This window comes from Natator depressus, chromosome 1 (assembly GCF_965152275.1).
Source record: "Natator depressus isolate rNatDep1 chromosome 1, rNatDep2.hap1, whole genome shotgun sequence".
Taxonomy (NCBI): Eukaryota; Metazoa; Chordata; order Testudines; family Cheloniidae; genus Natator; species Natator depressus.
In genome coordinates, this window is record NC_134234.1 from 22,136,985 (window position 1) to 22,154,514 (window position 17,530).

Below are 17,530 nucleotides of genomic sequence, written 5' to 3' on the forward strand. Positions count from 1 at the left end.
CTTACTAAAGTCAAGATATACCACATCTACTGCTTCCCCCCATCCACAAGGCTTGTTACCCTGTCAAAGAAAGCGATCAGGTTGGTTTGACACGATATGTTCTTGACAAATCCATGCTGACTGTTACTTATCACCTTGTTATCTTTTAGGTGTTTGCAAATTGATTGCTTAATTATTTGCTCCATTATCTTTCCAGGTACAGAAGTTAAGCTGACTGGTCTGTAATTCCCTGGGTTATCCTTATTTCTCTTTTGATATATGGGCACTATATTTGCCCTTTTCCAGTCTTCTGGAATGTCTCCCACTTCCACGACTTTTTAAACACAATTGCTAATGGCTCAGATATCTCCTCAGTTTGCTCCTTGAGTATTCTAGAATGCATTTCATCAGGCCCTGGTGATTTGAAGTAATTTTGGACTTGTTCTTTCCCTATTTTAGACTCTGATCCTACCTCATTTTCACTGGCATTCACTATGTTAGACATCCAGTCACCACCAACCTTTTTGGTGAAAACCGAAACAAAGAAGTCATTAAGCACCTCTGCCATTTCCACATTTTCTGTTATTGTCTTTCCCTCCTCATTGGGTAACAGCCCTACTCTGTCCTTGGTCTTCCTCTTAGTTCTAATGTATTTGTAGAATGTTTTCTTGTTTCCTTTTATGTCCCTAGCTAGTTTGATCTTGTTTTGTGCCTTGGCTTTTCTAATTTTGTATCTACATACTTGTGTTATTTGTTTATATTCATCCTTTGTAATTTGACCGAGTTTCCACTTTTTGTAGGACTCTTTTTTGAGTTTTAGATCATTGAAGAGCTCCTGGTTAAGCCAGGGTGGTCTATTGCCATACTTCCTATCTTTCCTACGCAGTGGGATAGTTTGCTCTTGTGCCCTTAATAATGTCTCTGAAAAACTGCCAACTGTCTTCCCCCTTAGACTTGCTTACCATGGGATTTTACCTACCAACTCCCTGAGTTCCCTAAATGTCTTCTTGAAATCCATTGTCTTTATTGTGCTGTTCTCCCTCCTACCATTCCTTAGAATCATGAACTCTACCATTTCATGATCACTTTCACCCAAGTTGCCTTCCACTTTCAAATTCTCAACGAGTTCCTCCCTATTTATCAAAATCAAATCTAGAACAGCCTCCCCCCAGTAGCTTTCTCCACCTTCTGAAATAAAAGGTTGTCCCTAATACATTCCAAGAACTTATTAGATAATCTGTGCCCTGCTGTGTTATTTCCCCAACAGATTTCTGGGTAGTTGAAGTCCCCCATCACTACCAAGCCCTGTGCTTTGGATGATTTTGTTAATTGTTTAAAATGTAATCATGGCAGTGTGCTCTTCGGCAACATCATGCATTAATTCCATGTTCATTGTATTTAGCTTTAACAAACTTCTCATCCATACACTGGTCTTAGCCAGATGCTGGAATACCTAGGTTTTAGTGGTGTTAGCACTGGTGGTGAATGACAGTTAAAGTTAAAGCACTGGCATATGAATGGCACCTGAGCCCATGAAGTCTCACTGTTTCTCCTAGTGGGACAATGGAGTGATTAGAACCTATGGAATCCCACAGCTGAGTATTCTGATGGCAGAGATCTATTTGCATACTAATACACACTGTGTGGGACTGTGTGGAAGGATTGACACCATTTTAGTGGGTTTCCCTTTTCACCTTCCTCAGGCATAATACCAGGATGCTGTGATCAGCCATATCTAATGCTGTGGAAGGGTCCAAGAATAAAAGTATTGACTTCTACCCCTTATGCCAGGACAGCAAGAGATTGTCCATCTGCCCCCACGCCCAGTACCAAATCCTGTCATGAAAGGCAATTGGGAAGGCCCTAGAATAGTGACTGTGGACAGATGTGTTTTGAGACAAGTCTTTGATTCTAAGCAAAGTAACTGAGAAACAAAGAGAAGGTTTGACACCAGACAGTAGTTGCACAGGTCTGTTGTATCTACAGAAGGTTTATTCAGGGCTGGCTGGATTGTAGCATGCTTTAAGGTGGGAGGTAGAATCCCAATGTCTGATTTGAAAAAGGAAATCTCAGTCACAAGGGGCCACAGCTGCTCATCAAAGGACAAGACTATTCTTTGCAAGTGGTGGGTCATGTTTCTATCAGGAGGGACAGGGCTTCCTGAAACATGGACAGATTGAATTCAGGTCTAATGGTATGGTTTTAGGCTAGTGCATGGTGTCCAATTTCACACATCATGACAAGAAGTCTTCCTAGATACTGATCTTCTTGGCGAAGAAAGAGGATAGTTCCAAAATAGCCTACTGACAAAATGAAGAGTCTCAGACCTGGCAAGTTATGACCACACACTTGCCAGAACGATTGACATAATGACTCACCCATAAATACCCACTTCCTTCTCCTTGACCATGGTTCTCAGAAACCTTGTGCCAGATGGAGAGAGATGGAAGGAAACTTGCATGTCAGAGGCAAACAAATTAAAATACAAACAATTTTTTCAAGCCTAAGCTGAGGCTGTGTTGGCAGCCAAGACATTCTTCTTCATTTCTGTACTGACCACCCAAAACATACTCCAAAAGGGCTTTACAGGATGGTGAACAACTTAACCAACCTTGGCTGCTTGAAATCCACAGCAGAACACAGCATCACTTGCGGCAAGGAGCTATCATCCTATCAACTGCATCCAGTAATGCGCCTCGGATTATGCGCAACTGGACACCTACGAGGCACAGATAACTTGGCAATCACCTAGCAGCACTCATTAATTCAGGAGCAGGTTCCCCGGCATTCCCTGTCCTGCTCATCACTTTCTACCTTGAGTTTATACATGCAGCTTTCCAGTGTTGGGTAGTATTAAACCCTAACCGCAACCACCTGCGCAGTTAATTGAATATTTTCTTCCTTGGTTCAAGGAGCTGTTGATAGATTTATAAAACAAATCACCTTTCTCTTCCATAGTTAAAATTGGTCTCGTAAAGACGTCTCTCTGAGATCAGCAAATTATAAACTAATGATAGCTATTCAAAATTTCAGTTACACTAAACAAGGTCAGTGCTTGAAAGAAACAAAATGCCACTCAGAAATGCAGATCAAAGTAACTCACTTCTATTCTTTCTGCTACCACAGAGACCAAGAAAAAAAATGGAGATTTAACAGACTTAATTCTTCCTGAAATTTATAACTAACTACGAGGGGGGAAAAGACAATTACCATATTTCTAAAGAATAAAAAAGATAAAAAGTTGAGCTTTTGACAAGATATATTTACAAGACATATACAATGCACATTGGTTTGCTCTGTATAATTTTCTTGAAGTTCCCAAAAGAAAAAGTTTTTCTAGAAAACACAACATGTGCTTCATCAGTTTACATCTGTAATGTTCAGAATTCAAGCGCTAAAGACTAACAACAACTGGTATAATTCTACCAAAACTTAACACTGGTAAATAAAGATTTGAAATAAATACTCAATTATACACTCCATTTGTCTCACATCTATGAATATATTCTCTAGCTCAGATAAATGGTAATCAATGAGAAGGGTTTTCCTCTTTTTCTAAGATTGCACAGAGTAGCCAACAGTCACCCAATAGTAGTTAAAGCTGCCCTCCAATACCACTTCAGTTTAGAATTTAGTAAATTACATGTAAATTGCATGGATTCAGCACTATTAAATTTTTTAAGATCTGGCAGGAAAACACCCCAGTTTGAAATGCTCATCAGGACCTAATAATGGCTTTAGAAAAAGCATTGAATTTTATCTAAATTTGAATATTTGAGAAACTGAACAAAAACTATGAAATTTGCTTTGTTTGAGGTTTTTTCACAGACTTGAAGTTTTGGCACAAAAACCCTCAGCAGACCATGTTCTGGTTTATAACTGAGAATGTACATTTGTTTATCCCAGAAACTTAAACTTGTGAAAGTAGAGGATGCACATTCATGTGCAATCCAACAGAATGTTCACCTGAACTCCTGCAAAGAGGAGCCAATAAACATTGGACAGAGGAAGTTAACACTGTTATGAAGTCTCCCCATGAATAAGTAGAACTATCGTTATTATTTGTTTGATACCCACCTAAATTTAGGGCTATTTATAAATTATGAATAATGAGCCAGATCCTCAGCTCATGTAAGCGATCATAGCTAGATTGAGTTCTAAAAGGTTATGCTGTTTACATCAACTTTATTTTTATGAGACCCAAGGGGATTACTCACATGTATATATTAATTATTCTATGTGATTTTTTACCTTCTCTTGTCATTGCAGGATCAAATGCAAAATTAAGAAAACAATACTCATAGGCATGTAGGTGGCACTTCAGAAAGTCTCATTGAAGAGAATGGGTTAAACTCTCTTGGACTTACTCCAGATTTACACCAGTGTAAGGAAGAGAAAAATCAGACCCATTCTCTTGAATGGACTCAGAGTAGCAGCCGTGTTAGTCTGTATCCGCAAAAAGAACAGGAGTACTTGTGGCACCTTAGAGACTAACAAATTTATTTCAGCATAAGCTTTCGTGAGCTACAGCTCACTTCATCGCAAAGTCTCTAAGGTGCCACAGGTACTCCTTTTCCTTGAATGGAGTAACTATACATGTTAATAACTGTAGGGCTGGCTCTTTTCAGTAATCATTCACTGATGTATGATCAGAATCTGGCCTGTATTTTATGGGCCAGATATTCAGCTCTGACAGATGACTCAAAGAGAGGGTGAGAGGTGTCTCTAGCTCACCTCTCTTCTCTCCTGATGGCAGTCAGGAGCCCATCCAGCCCCTGTTACAATTTAGAGCAGCCTAAGAGGTTGCCGTATGTTATGCCAGCTGAAATGGTCTCCTGTGGCCACTCTGATGTCAGACGATGGCCAGAGCATGATGCACACCAACCATGGCCCCATCATGTTCCCTCTCATGCTCCCAGAACACCTCCTCTGCTGGGTAGGCCAGAAATGGGATCCAACTGTGCTGCCTTTATGGCACTCAAGGATTCTCCTGCATCAGGGAAATCCCCAGCAAACTGACAGTGGTTAAAGAATCCAGCTTTACATGCCTGTACATTGCCAAGTATGGCATAATAGAAACAACATATAGTAATAGTATGATTGATGCATGCTGGCAACTTGAAAATGTACTAGCCCAGGCACAGAATCTATTGCTCACCCTTACAATGATGTCGATAGAAAGTTGAGTTCTAAACTCTGGCTGTCCCTCTCCGAGCGGCGCTAGTTGAGAAAGGAGAGCTGTTGCTGACGAATGAAGTGCCTGGGAACAGTGTGCTTTGTAGTGCTCCTCATTTCTGCTTCAGAAAGGAACTGTATTTGCTCACTCCAACACCTACTGGAGATTGCTAGTATGAGCATTGGGGGTGGGAAAGGCCTGATCAGATCTCCAAAATGATGGGCTATGCCCCTGTGAAGTCATGAAGCATCCAACCCACAAGCCAACCCTCGGGATGGTACTCAAGAGAGCAGCACCTCATCATTCTGCCTGGTTCCTGTGTCAGTATGTTGAGTGTGGAAGAGGCACCCTCACTGCCTTCCTCTCTTGGAACTCTGACACCACCTGCTCAAGGCAAGGCAGAGTTTTGCCCTAATTATATTTACTGGTGCTGCCTGTTAGAATATAAATATATTACCAGATCACCAGGAGCTAATACAATAAAGGAGAGAAAGATAGTTCTTGGCCAGTCAGATTCTGCAAAGCTGGATTTCATGTGATAACCATTTGGTACTGATTATCTCAGTAAATAAGCACATGCCCCTGCTGCCTGGCAACATTAAGAGATACAGTTCTTTCCTCCACTTCTTCCTTGTAAACATTTGAATGAATTAAGCCCTTGTAAAAGGTGCTAGACTGACAGCCTTAGAGAAAGGAGTCTTGTTAATTTACAGAACTGGACTGGAGCAATACAAGATTCTCCACATAGCCCTGTTCAGGAAATATCCAGGACTGATTCGACCCTTAGGCTCACTCCTGGGACCGTCAAAGTTGTGTGATAGCAGTTTTTGTGATGTGCACATCTGTCCATTAGGAAATGGACTGAGACCTTCACGCTCACTGCACATAGATCACCAAAGACGCAGGGTCATTTTCCCCCTAACATCAAGGATGTTAACTAACCCCTCAGTGATTTAACTGCTCTGCCATGACAGGTGAATCCCATTTCTGAGGTAAACATGTATTTACATGAATGTGCAGCCCACGTGTTCTGCATTCCAGGATTAACACAGTATTCCAGTTGAAGTTGACAGTTAGACCTCACTGCAGGAGTAGTATTAACAGAACATTCACTATATTCAAACCAAATTTTACTTTCTTAGCTGAGAAAAAGCCAAGCTATATTCTACAAACTGTCCTGTCCTGTCCGCAGCCCCTTGTCTGGCTCACAAGAGGGAGAGGGCAAAAGGTGGAACCTTCCTGCCTTTTTGCCCTCAGTGCATTGAGCAGACACCAATGCAGCTGCTAGTGCACGAACTGTCCCCCAAAGGCAGAATGCCTGGACACAAAGCTGGTAGGAAGTGGAGAGGAGTGCATGCTGCATTTTCCTAAGAGGTTGCAGAGTTCCTGTGCTCTCTGAACCTTCTTGATGCTCCCGCTGGGGTGGAACAGCTCCATGGAACCCCCAAGGGTATGTCTACACTGCAGCTGGGAGCAAGCCTCCCAGCTCAGGTAGACTGGCATATACTAGCGGAACTTGAGCTAGTACACTAAAAATAGCAGTGTGGACATTGTGGCTTGGGCTCTCAAGAGTAGGGGGCTAGGTGGGCTTGAAAACCTGAACTCCAGCCCTATCCTGTTATTTTTACTGAATCCTATCGACAAATCCATGTGGCTTATGTATCAGCAAAAAAGGAGCTACATTAAGGACACGATCAATTAAAAACAAACAATAAGCCCATAAAAAGCCCCAATTCAGCATTTGTCTGGCTCATGTGTTCAGTAAGTACATGGAGACCTCAACAAAATAAAATCAGGCAGGCACATTTCGTAGTATTGAGAACATTCAACTTATTGTTTGGGGGAAGTTAAGTTTTTGCTGGAAAAAAACCGGTTTAAATAGAAATCAAGATTAGCGGCAAGTCTTTAACAAGTCAGATCCATTGGGTTGTTGCATTTATAGGGGTCTAAATAATATCTTCAAGTATATTACACACCAATTTAAAAAGCATATTTATTGCACCACTATTGATTTGACTACTCTATGTACATTATTTTTTATAAGCTGGAAATGCTGCAAATACCACAGTAAATTTAACTACCGTGTGTTGACTTTTTAATAGCACTCACTGTCTGCACTTTAAGTAAATTTATGTTCCCTTTGTGTTATTTACAAAACTTGAGGAAAAAAAACCTAAATATTTACTATCTCCGAAGGTGGCCATGACTGTTACATGCACAAATCAGGTTAATGCCTAAATATGTGTAATTACCTGATTTTAGGCTAAAAATGACCATTTTGAGACATAAATGCAAGTTTTGTGGATGTAATGAATATGCAACAATTTTAACAAATATCAAATGCACTGAGCCAAATTCTGCTCTCATGAATCCTGGAGTTACTGACTTCAGTGGAGTTATTCCAGATACACACTGATGTAAACATTACCAGAATTTGGGCCAGTATAGGATAAAACCATCGACATAGCTATTTGAATACTGTGTAGAAAAAACAGAGAAGAAACATCTATAAAATATGCATTCCAAGTTATTACAACTTTAATACTTTGAAGCTTTTAATTTCTGCAGGAGTCACTCACTGCCCACTTTTATAGGGTAATGCAGAATTCTAAAGGGTGCAGACACACACTTTGGACTGACACCCAGTTGTTCTCTATGGTTCCATCCAACTCTACCACTAGTGACTTACTGCAGAGATTGAATATCCTATTTGCCTTCCCCTGCTCACTTCACCTTGCGCGCTTGACTTGCTAGTTCATGTATCTACCAGTATAGTCGGTGAGGTAAGAGGTACGGGAGGCAGATCTGATGGGAGGAACGGTATCATGGATATGTGGAAGTGGAGGACCTGCTTATAACTGAGGGAGTGAAATGGTTGTGACCCCACCTATGTTACTCTCCACAGGGCCCCATGGAATGCCGGGTTGACTCAGTTCACATATTCATCATCAGTTCGTAGAGCAATTATGTCAGAGGCAGCTTGTTGTTGTTAATAAAAGGAAGGCCAGATTCCGCTCTCAGTTACACAGAATGCAGACTAGCTCCACTGCAGTCGGCAAAGTTAATTACATGTGTCAGTAGCAACCTTAGGGGCTGTCAAAGCCTACAGCTGCAAGTCCCCACCTGGAGACCTAGAAATGTCAGGGCTAATTCAAGCTCTTAAAGAAGCACCTAACCATTTTCCTTGCAAAGGCAGCCTCAAAAATGTAAACTGAACGTTAGGGCTGAAAGTGTGACACTGAATATTTTATAAAGACCTGGAGTTATTCTGAGACCCCTGACACAGTGCTGGCCTTTGAGTTCCATGAAATCAGTAACTACAGGTCCCTCAATTATGTGACTGTAGGACAGCCCTACCCAGGCTCCTGTTAACCACATGAGAGGTGGCACCAGCACCATCTCATTTGCTAAATGCAGCTAAACTCTCTCATTAGCTGAGCTGAATGTGTGACCTTTGGCCACAAGGAGGAGCAGATAGCGTGAGACAGGGCATGGTCTGAAGACAAAGGACTCCTGCTTTCTAATCCCAGCTACCTCTGTGGCCTAACTCAAAGTCATTTTTATCTTTCTGTCTTAGTTTCCCCCATCTGCAAGAGATGGAGAACACCACTTACCTACTGCACAAGGGTGACTGTGATGGTCATTAATGAACTGCTGTTCTTAGACATATTGTTATTGCTAGACTGCTGGTGTATTAAGACAATTGTTCATCATGCTGGCCAGTATTATGTCACTGTTACCTTGTGCTTCCACGTCTCTTTGCTGCATCCACCTGCTGTCTCTCTTAGACTATATGCTCTTCAGATCAAAGGCCACTTCTTTGGTCTATTGTTTTTACAGCACCTACCATGATGGGGCCCTGACCTATGACTCGGACTTTTAGGTGTTACCGTGATACAAACAAGTATTATTTACACAATACTCCAAATGTTCTAGTCATCTTGCACAGCAAAAGCACTCTGTAAAACACTTTGCAAACACTGAAATTCACCAGAATTCACCTTAAGCCATGTGTCAGATAGGGGATTCCAAGAACCCCAGCTTATTCAGACAACTCTCCTTTACAAATGTTGGGACCAAGCGTGAACCCAATTACAAGCATTTCAGTTCCGCCTCTTCTGCCACAAAACGCCAACAGTGACCTACAAATGTCTCCCATCATTTTATATAAAATTAGTCCACTAAGTCTGGGGAGGTCCCACAAAAATCCTTTTACTTAGCGCCCCCCTCCCCTCAAATCCTTAGGCCAGTGACACACAGAGGAGCAATGATGCGAGGAGTCACTTAAATACGTATTTGGGGGGTGGATGGGATTGTTTAGAAGGCCAATTCAAAAATGCTAAGGTTGGCTCTGACACTGGTAACACAGCAGAATTCAGACCAATGCATGTTGATTAAGGCCTAGAGATACAAATCAAAGCTATGTTTTGCTCAAGAAAGCCATACACGCTACAGAAACTTACTATTCTCCAATCAGAAATGTTGCTGCTATCTAAACTATATCTGATTGGCTTCTCTAAAATGTTAGGACATATAATACAATGCTCAGATTTAAAAAAAAAAACCGAACATGATTGCCTGTTCCCACATTTAAAGAATAAGCTGGCATGATATGTTGAGACTATATATGCATTTTAACATCTATTTTGAAACTGCTCCAATACGACAGATATTAATAGACACAAGCAAAGTCTAAGGTAAAATATCAAATCATTTTCCTTTTACAGGTGAAAAACCACCACCACCACATCATTTAGGTATAGAAACAAACAACGTAACCCTCAGATAAGGAGAATAAATGCCCATTGAAGCAAGGCTTAGTTATTCTATCTTGCAACCTGAGACACTACATACCCACTCTGTTTAATTACAGGAACAGAATAGCAGCAGAAAGATATGCACCCAAAACAGTAATGTTTCAGTCCTACCTTCGTTGTGACAATGCACAGACAATCCATTCTGCAAATCTCCACAGGAGTGTATATAAATCATAAATCAGCAAGGTTGAGGAAAGGCTTTTGAAACAGCATGAACAGAACCAGAGACTTGTATCTGCACAGCCTGCTTTTCCAATAGGGGCCCTCATAAGAAACTCAAGTCCTCCTCCACAATGCTAAAGGCAGTCATGATTCTCACAGGGATCTGAAAATCCACTAGAAATCATCTCAAGGAAAACTTCCAGGTGGCTTATTAAGCTTGATTGCTGCATTGTTCAATCTGTGATCAAAATATTCTGTTAAATAGTAAGCAGGATTCTAACTGGGAATATGAGAACCACAACAAGCACAAAAGAGCAAAAGCATCACATTTCAGCTCTGGCTCTGATTTCACAGTTCTGATCTGCTGTTCCAGTATACCCATAAGATTTCCTTTGCCAAGTCTCTTTCTCTCTCTCTCTCTCTCTCTCTCCTCTTCTTTCCCGCTAACTCTGAATAAGCACAACATACACAACTACTGGGCCCATCTATCAAAGTGCTGTCACTTCTCTGCCAGAACAACTGCTTTTGGTTGTAAAGGTTTTTATTAAAAGCCTTATTCCTATGTACACTTGAAGTGCATGATTGAAACACTAAGGTGTACACGCTGGTTCATGTGTCACATCTACAATCACTCAGAGTTACTAGGGCGGATTCTGATTCAGGAAGTGAATGTAACAGCTGGATGATGGGAACTTTCAGAACATAAAAAAATTTCAGGTTAGTATAAAAGTTAACTGCCTATTTACACAGACATGCAATGCCCTGGGGTGCAATTATAGTTCACTGCACACAGAAAAATAAACCTCTTTATACATTACTTAAAACTAGAGGGACTTTTTTTTAAGTTATGAAGAAAACGTCAAAGTTTTTGATTAAAAGAACACCCCCAAAAGACAGTTTAAAAACTCCTCAAATTCTTTCCCAAACTTTCCGTGGATCCTTGTCAGCATCAGAGGCTTAATCTGCCCATTACATGTCCTCTATGAGTTGCTAATAGTCCTGCAATCCCCCATAGAAAACGGGATAGCCACAAAGCCCCTACCTTTCTTGCAGAGATGCTGGTGTAGAGCTTGCCTTTGAGGTGTCTGACATGAATCATGCTGAGTGAGAAAGCTCTCTGTCGGCTCTTAAAGTCTTCCCTCTCTTACAGAGAGAGAGAGGGAGAGAAGGGGAAAGATACGTAAAATGAAAGCTCTGGCTGAAGAGAGAGGAAAAATCAATGCCTCCTATTCACTGGAAAAAAAAATACAGCCAACTGGACTGTTGACAGCAACAAGAGGAAACGTCTAGACACCCATACATTACAATTCACCTTTTCAACCTATCCGACAGTATACTTTCCCCATGGGTGCTATGCTGAGAATCTCTCATTCTCACTCAGCTAAAGTATGTTTTCAATTAAAAAAAAAAAACTTTTCCAAGAAAAAAAAAAAAAGAACGTTTAAGAGTCATCTCTCTTCCATAAATTATCAAGGTTATAACCATAATATACTTGGGATTGCTAAAGAAGCAAGAGGCTCAGGAAATGACACACAATTATTTTGCCAAAATGAGGTCACTGCTACCAAAGTTTTAAAAAAATCCATAGTGAATCAGACATGTGGTCAGAATCAGACAGCAACCAAAAGAAAAAAAACCCCAAACTATTAAAGTTTTACAGAATATAAAATCTTAAAAGGAGACTCTCCAGAGCTTTTAAGACACTAACTTCTTCTAAACAACTGCACTGTTTGTGCAGAAAACTGGATTTTTTTAGGTGACACATTGGAGCCTGTATGTGTAGTCCATACTGTGGTTTATTCCATTAGTCAACAAACAGTTTTATTAAAAAACACTGGCTAAAAGAATCAGTGAACATTTCTTGCATCACCTGGCCCATGTACCACTGAAGGGCCAACTAACTCATTAGCATGGTCTCACCAAAGCCCTGTTTGTAATCTGGGCAGGGCAGGGTAAATGGGAATCCAACCAACTCTAAAACAGGGTGGGATTTCACACCCACATTTACACCACTTTCATTTGATTTCCTTTGTGCTCCCCTATCTGTTGCATTTGATCTATTACAGTAAGATTGTGTGAATTGCTTCCATTTAAAAAAATTACTTAATGACTTGGCTGTAAAAATTCACTCCATACTCAAAAACTGGATACCAGGATGTTTCCAAACATCTGAGGGCCCGATCTGCAAACACACATGTGAACAACTCTATTCCTGTGAGTAGTCCCATTGGACTCATGATCCTATTTACATATTACATGAAAATTGGAGCGATGGAACTCAGTGAGGCTACTTACATGAGTAAAGTGATTCACAGATTTCATCTACGCTCCAATTTGTGCAAATCCTGCATACAAACCATCATCTCCATGTGTAAAATTGGCCGCTGTGTGCATGCTAAAGTGTGGAGTTTACTTGTACACAAGCTTAGTGTGTGTTCATGTCTCCTTCCTCCTCCTTTAGCTTACAGTGGAATAGTGCTTTTGGGCCTGAAGGTCCCAGCTTGATCCTCCCTGATTACCATCTTGTCTGTATGTATGAGGTCACCATTTGTTCCACATCAATGAACAGTAAACTAGATAAAGCCAGTGCTGCATAGGCAGGGAAGCTGACTGATTCAGTGGTTCTCAATTTTTTTTTTTTCAGGCTGTAAATCACATACCACATTTCCATGCAACCTCTCAATCCCTATTCCAAAAGGGCCCTCCAGCAACTATCCTGTTCAGATGCATTAAGCATACAAGCAATATTGGCAGACAATACTAAAGAGACAAGATGAAAGCACATTTGCTTTAACATGATGGACTCAGCCGCTTCATTATGTCCTTCCAAAGGTAGACCTTTGCTGTTTATATCTTCTCTTTGAATGTATGATTTAACATTAGTACCAATTCTCCCCCCCCCCACCACTACTCCATTTTCTGTAGGTCATTTTGCAATGTGGTCCTATCCTCCTGTAAGTTCTCCACTTCTTCAATTTTCATGTCAACTATAAATATGATCATGACTGAATTACACTATAGAAACACCTGACAAAATTTAGTTATAAGGCAGCCACCTAGGGAGAAGAGACTATTTTAGTTGTTCCTGTGGTAGTTAACTCATGCAATTAACTAAAAAAAAATAATAATCACAATTAATCGCACTGTTAAACAATAGAATACCAAATGAAATTTATTAAGTATTTTTGGATGTTTTTCTACATTTTCAAAAATATATCGATTTCAATTACAACACAGAATACAAAGTGTACAGTGTTCATAAGAACAGCCAACTGGGTCAGACCAAAGGTCCATCAAGCCCAGTATCCTGTCCACTGACAGTGGCCAATGCCAGGTGCCTCAAAGGGAATGAGCAGACAGGTCCTCATCAAGTGATCCATGCCCTGGCACCCAAACCCAGCTCCTGGCAAACAGAGGCTAGGGACACCATTCCTGCCCATCCTGGCTAATAGCCACTGATGGGCCTATCTTCTATGAATCTCTCTAGCTCCCTTTTGAACCCTGTTATAGTATTGGCCTTCACAACACCCCCTGGCAAGGAGTTCCAGAGGTTGACAGTGTGTTGCATGAAAAATACTTTGTTTGTTTTAAACCTGCTACCTATTAATTTCACTTTATATTATTATTACAAATATTTGCACTGTAAAAATGATAAACAGTGCAATCTCTTCATCATGAAAGGGCAACTTACAAATGTAGTTTTTTTGGTTACATAACTGCACTCAAAAACAAAACAATGTAAAACTTTAGAGTCTACAAGTCCACTCAGTCCTACTGGTGCTAGTCCAGATGTGCTAAAGATTCATATCTCCCTTCATGTCTCAACCACTATTCCAGAGGACATGCGTCCACGCCGATGACGGGTTCTGCTCGATAATGACTCAAAGCACTGTGGACCAATGCATGTTCATTTTCATCATCTGGGTCAGATGCCACCAGCAGAAGGTTGATTTTCTTTTTTGGTGGTTTGGTTTTGCATGTAAATATCTTGCGACACCAGCTACAACAGTGCCATGCAAACGCCTGTTCTCACTTTCAGGTGACATTATAATTAAGAAGCGGACAGCAATGTAAATGTAAACAAACTTGTTTGTCTGAGTGATTGGCTGAACAAGTAGGAGGACTGATTGGACTTGTCGGCTCAAAAGTTTTACATTGTTTTATTTTTGAATGCAGGTTTTTTTGTACATAATTCTATATTTCTAAATTCAACTTCCATGATAAAGAGATTGCAGTACAGTACTTGTATTAGGTGAATTGAAAAATATTTCTTTTGTATTTTACAGTGCAAATATTTATAATAAAAAATATAAAGTGAGCAATGTACACTTCATGTTCTATGTTGTAATTGAAATTAATATAGTTGGAAATGTAGAAAACATCCAAAAACATTTAAATAAATAGTATTCTATTATTAACAGCACGATTAATTGTGATTAATTTTTTTTAATCGCTTGACAGCCCTAATATCTTGTAAAAAAAAGAAAAGGAGTACTTGTGGCACCTTAGAGACTAACAAATTTATTTGAGCGTAAGCTTTTGTGAGCTACAGCTCACTTCATCGGATGCTGTAGCTCACGAAAGCTTATGCTCAAATAAATTGGTTAGTTTCTAAGGTGCCACAAGTACTCCTTTTCTTTTTGCGAATACAGACTAACACGGCTGTTACTCTGAAACCTGCAAAAAACCCAAAAAAACCTCAAGATATAATACAACATAAAACCAAGAGGAAGGTTTCCATGGTTTTTATTAATATTCTATTAAAACAGTGTTTTTAAGCATTTTCTGGAATTTTTGAAACCCAAACCTGGCAGCGCTAAGAATTTCAAAGCTAAATTGACTACAAACAAAACTGAAACAGGCATTATTGTTAAATCTGAGTGAAAAACAAGAAGTAAACAAAGGGCACTGGAAGTTCAGCAATTTGACAGTCAGACCACTTATTCAGAAACCTAACATCAGGCACCCATTCTTGAAAATCTTGGTCTTAAGTCTTTTGTATTTCATGACATCTGTCAGTCTGTACCATAATAGTGTTGACATTTTATTTGTCAAATTGCCAAGTGCTTGTCCAGCACCCTAAGCACCATATATACATAGAATACATAGGTAAATACATCATTTTTACAAATCCAGAGAGGGATTTATTTAATTTGGTGGATCTCAAATTGTGGACTGGGGAGCTCCTCCTAGTGACATGCAAATTGCTGGCTGGTCGCATAGTGGTAGATCCTTCCCCTTGTTTCCTGTTGCTAATCTGCATTCAAAGTAGCTAAAAATAGCTTAATTGCTTTCCCAATGTTTCTTTTTAACAGAAGAAATTGATGTAGTTGCCATAATGGGACAACTCTTCTGGTCAGGAGGGGCACTCAATTAGCACTAGGTTAATATGGGTTATGATTGGTTTATTATTGGATCCCCACTGGGAGGAAGGGGGTCTGAGCAATCATGTATGGGAGGGGAGATGGCTATGAAACCATCTCTCTGTTCAGATATGGTCCATACTATGGAAATGTTTGGGAACTCCTAATTTAGTAGCTCCCCTACAGCTATCCTTCCTGATGGTTTCTATAATGAAAGGCTAAATCCAGAACAAAAAGGTAAAACAGGGAAATATTAAAATCAATAGCTCATGAGACTTTGGGTCAAAAAGTAAAAGTGAAGGTCAATGCAAATGCAATTCAGCACCAGACAGTAGGTCTCCTGTGGTTTTACTGCAAGGGTAATTTTTTCCACTGTGCACTTTTAAAGGGTTTCACTCACCACAGGAGCACCTCCTTGTGGCCAGGTATGGCATAGCAGCTGTCTCCCCATATGGTGACCCCTGACAATGATCGCACCATTGCTGCAGCAGTCTCTCTTCCTGCAACTTGGCCCTCCAGCCAGGTCAGTCTTTAATCCACCTCTTCTGGGGTAACAGATAATCCAACCAAACTATAGTCCAATGACCTTATAGCAGGTCTTGTCTGTCTCTGGACGATGTGGTCCTTTCATCCCTTACCTCAGGGATTTTCACCCCACCTTCCCCTGTGGCCGGTAGGAGAATCCAGACCTACCCTAACCTTAAGTTTCCAGGCCACGGACCTTGTACCTGGTCCAAGTCTGCTCCCTCAGACTCCTTGCTACCTCTTCTATCCCCCCAGAAAGTGAATGCAGATTCTCTCCCTGCAGCCCGCTTCTGCTACAAAACTTCCTCCCTTCAGAATAACCAGCCTGCTCCTGCCCAACTGGGCTTCATGTTCAATTAAGCCTTGCTCTCTGTCCAGGTGACATAATTGACTTCAGGTCCACATTAACCCCTTCAGGGCCTGTGGGGCTCATTACACCACAGCTCACAGGTAAGCACAATTGTACAGAACTGTGGAGCTCAGCATGGAGGGGCGGGATCTGCAAGGCTTACTGTAGCTCTGGAGCTGCAGCATGGCTCCTTTTCCGCTCCACAACCTATGGGGGAGGATTCCTTCCCTTCCAGTCCCTCTGAAGATCCCCACATACAGTCAGTTACTCGGAATGCCCACTGGGGCTTCCATTTTGCACTGATCTACCCAAGTACTTACACAGCCCAAGCACCTACACATGAAGCAAGTTAAATATCCATTTCCTAATGGACAGCGCACACTTTTGAGGACTATATAGTTAGGGCCGAATTCGGACATTTGGTTGCTTCTCCCTGCATAGCCAGCAAGTTTTGCAGGCCTATATGGAGAGAGAGTTAGGTACATCCCTAGCCTTTGGTGTGGCGCACAGGATGAGGAAGGCTCTTTGTGCTATCCCCATAGCCCTGCCAGGGTCATGGATAATCAAGCCTTTAGAAAGCCCCATGCCTTTATAATTCACAACTCCTGTTTAATGTTTTACTTAACTATTATTTTTCATACAATGACATAACTGTTTTATCTCAAACACCCACAAATCTCTTATTCAGAATGAAACAGAAGTGCTTCAGTTAAATATGCAACACTAGGTTACGTGGGTGGCACACCCGGCAGTAAAAGCACAAGGGTAATGCTTCCTAAAGTGGCTCTCAGCTTTCAAGTTACACAGTGCTATCGAGATTTCATTTTAATTCTCAGCCACTCTGACTAGAGAAATTAACATCCAATCAATCAGCAAGTGAAAAGCACTATATGTATGTTTAAATACATAGCCGGCCCTAAATAGCCGTATGTCACTATCACCAGTGATGAACTGCCAAAATCTTAACCAGTTCCCTCCTCACCCCATGAGGGGGTCATTGGCCACCCCCGCCCCCCAGGACTCCTGCGCCATCCAACTCCCTGTGTTCCTTGATGCCCCCCACTCAGGACCCCTGCCCCATCGACCCCCTTCCCCTGTCCCTTGACTGCCCCCAGAACAGGGCAGGAGGGTCTCGTGGGCCACCATAGTGGATGCCCAC

At 41.1% G+C, this 17,530-nt stretch overlaps 1 protein-coding gene across 11 annotated transcripts in view; it reads right to left on the reverse strand.

Moving 5' to 3' along the window:
• Positions 1 to 17,530, reverse strand: part of DLG2 (discs large MAGUK scaffold protein 2) — a 1,447,004-nt gene that overhangs the window by 1,189,816 nt on the left and 239,658 nt on the right. Inside the window, exon 1 of one of the 11 annotated variants that reach the window (XM_074955936.1) lies at positions 11,177 to 11,248. The exons of 9 other annotated variants lie outside the window; for them this stretch is intronic. In XM_074955936.1, coding sequence (XP_074812037.1) covers positions 11,177 to 11,233 — 57 coding nt within the window. In that variant the 5' untranslated portion in view covers positions 11,234 to 11,248. Of the gene's footprint in view, positions 1 to 10,083; positions 10,129 to 11,176; positions 11,249 to 17,530 lie in introns of those variants that run through there. One more of the 11 variants, XM_074955989.1, reaches the window with a different exon arrangement.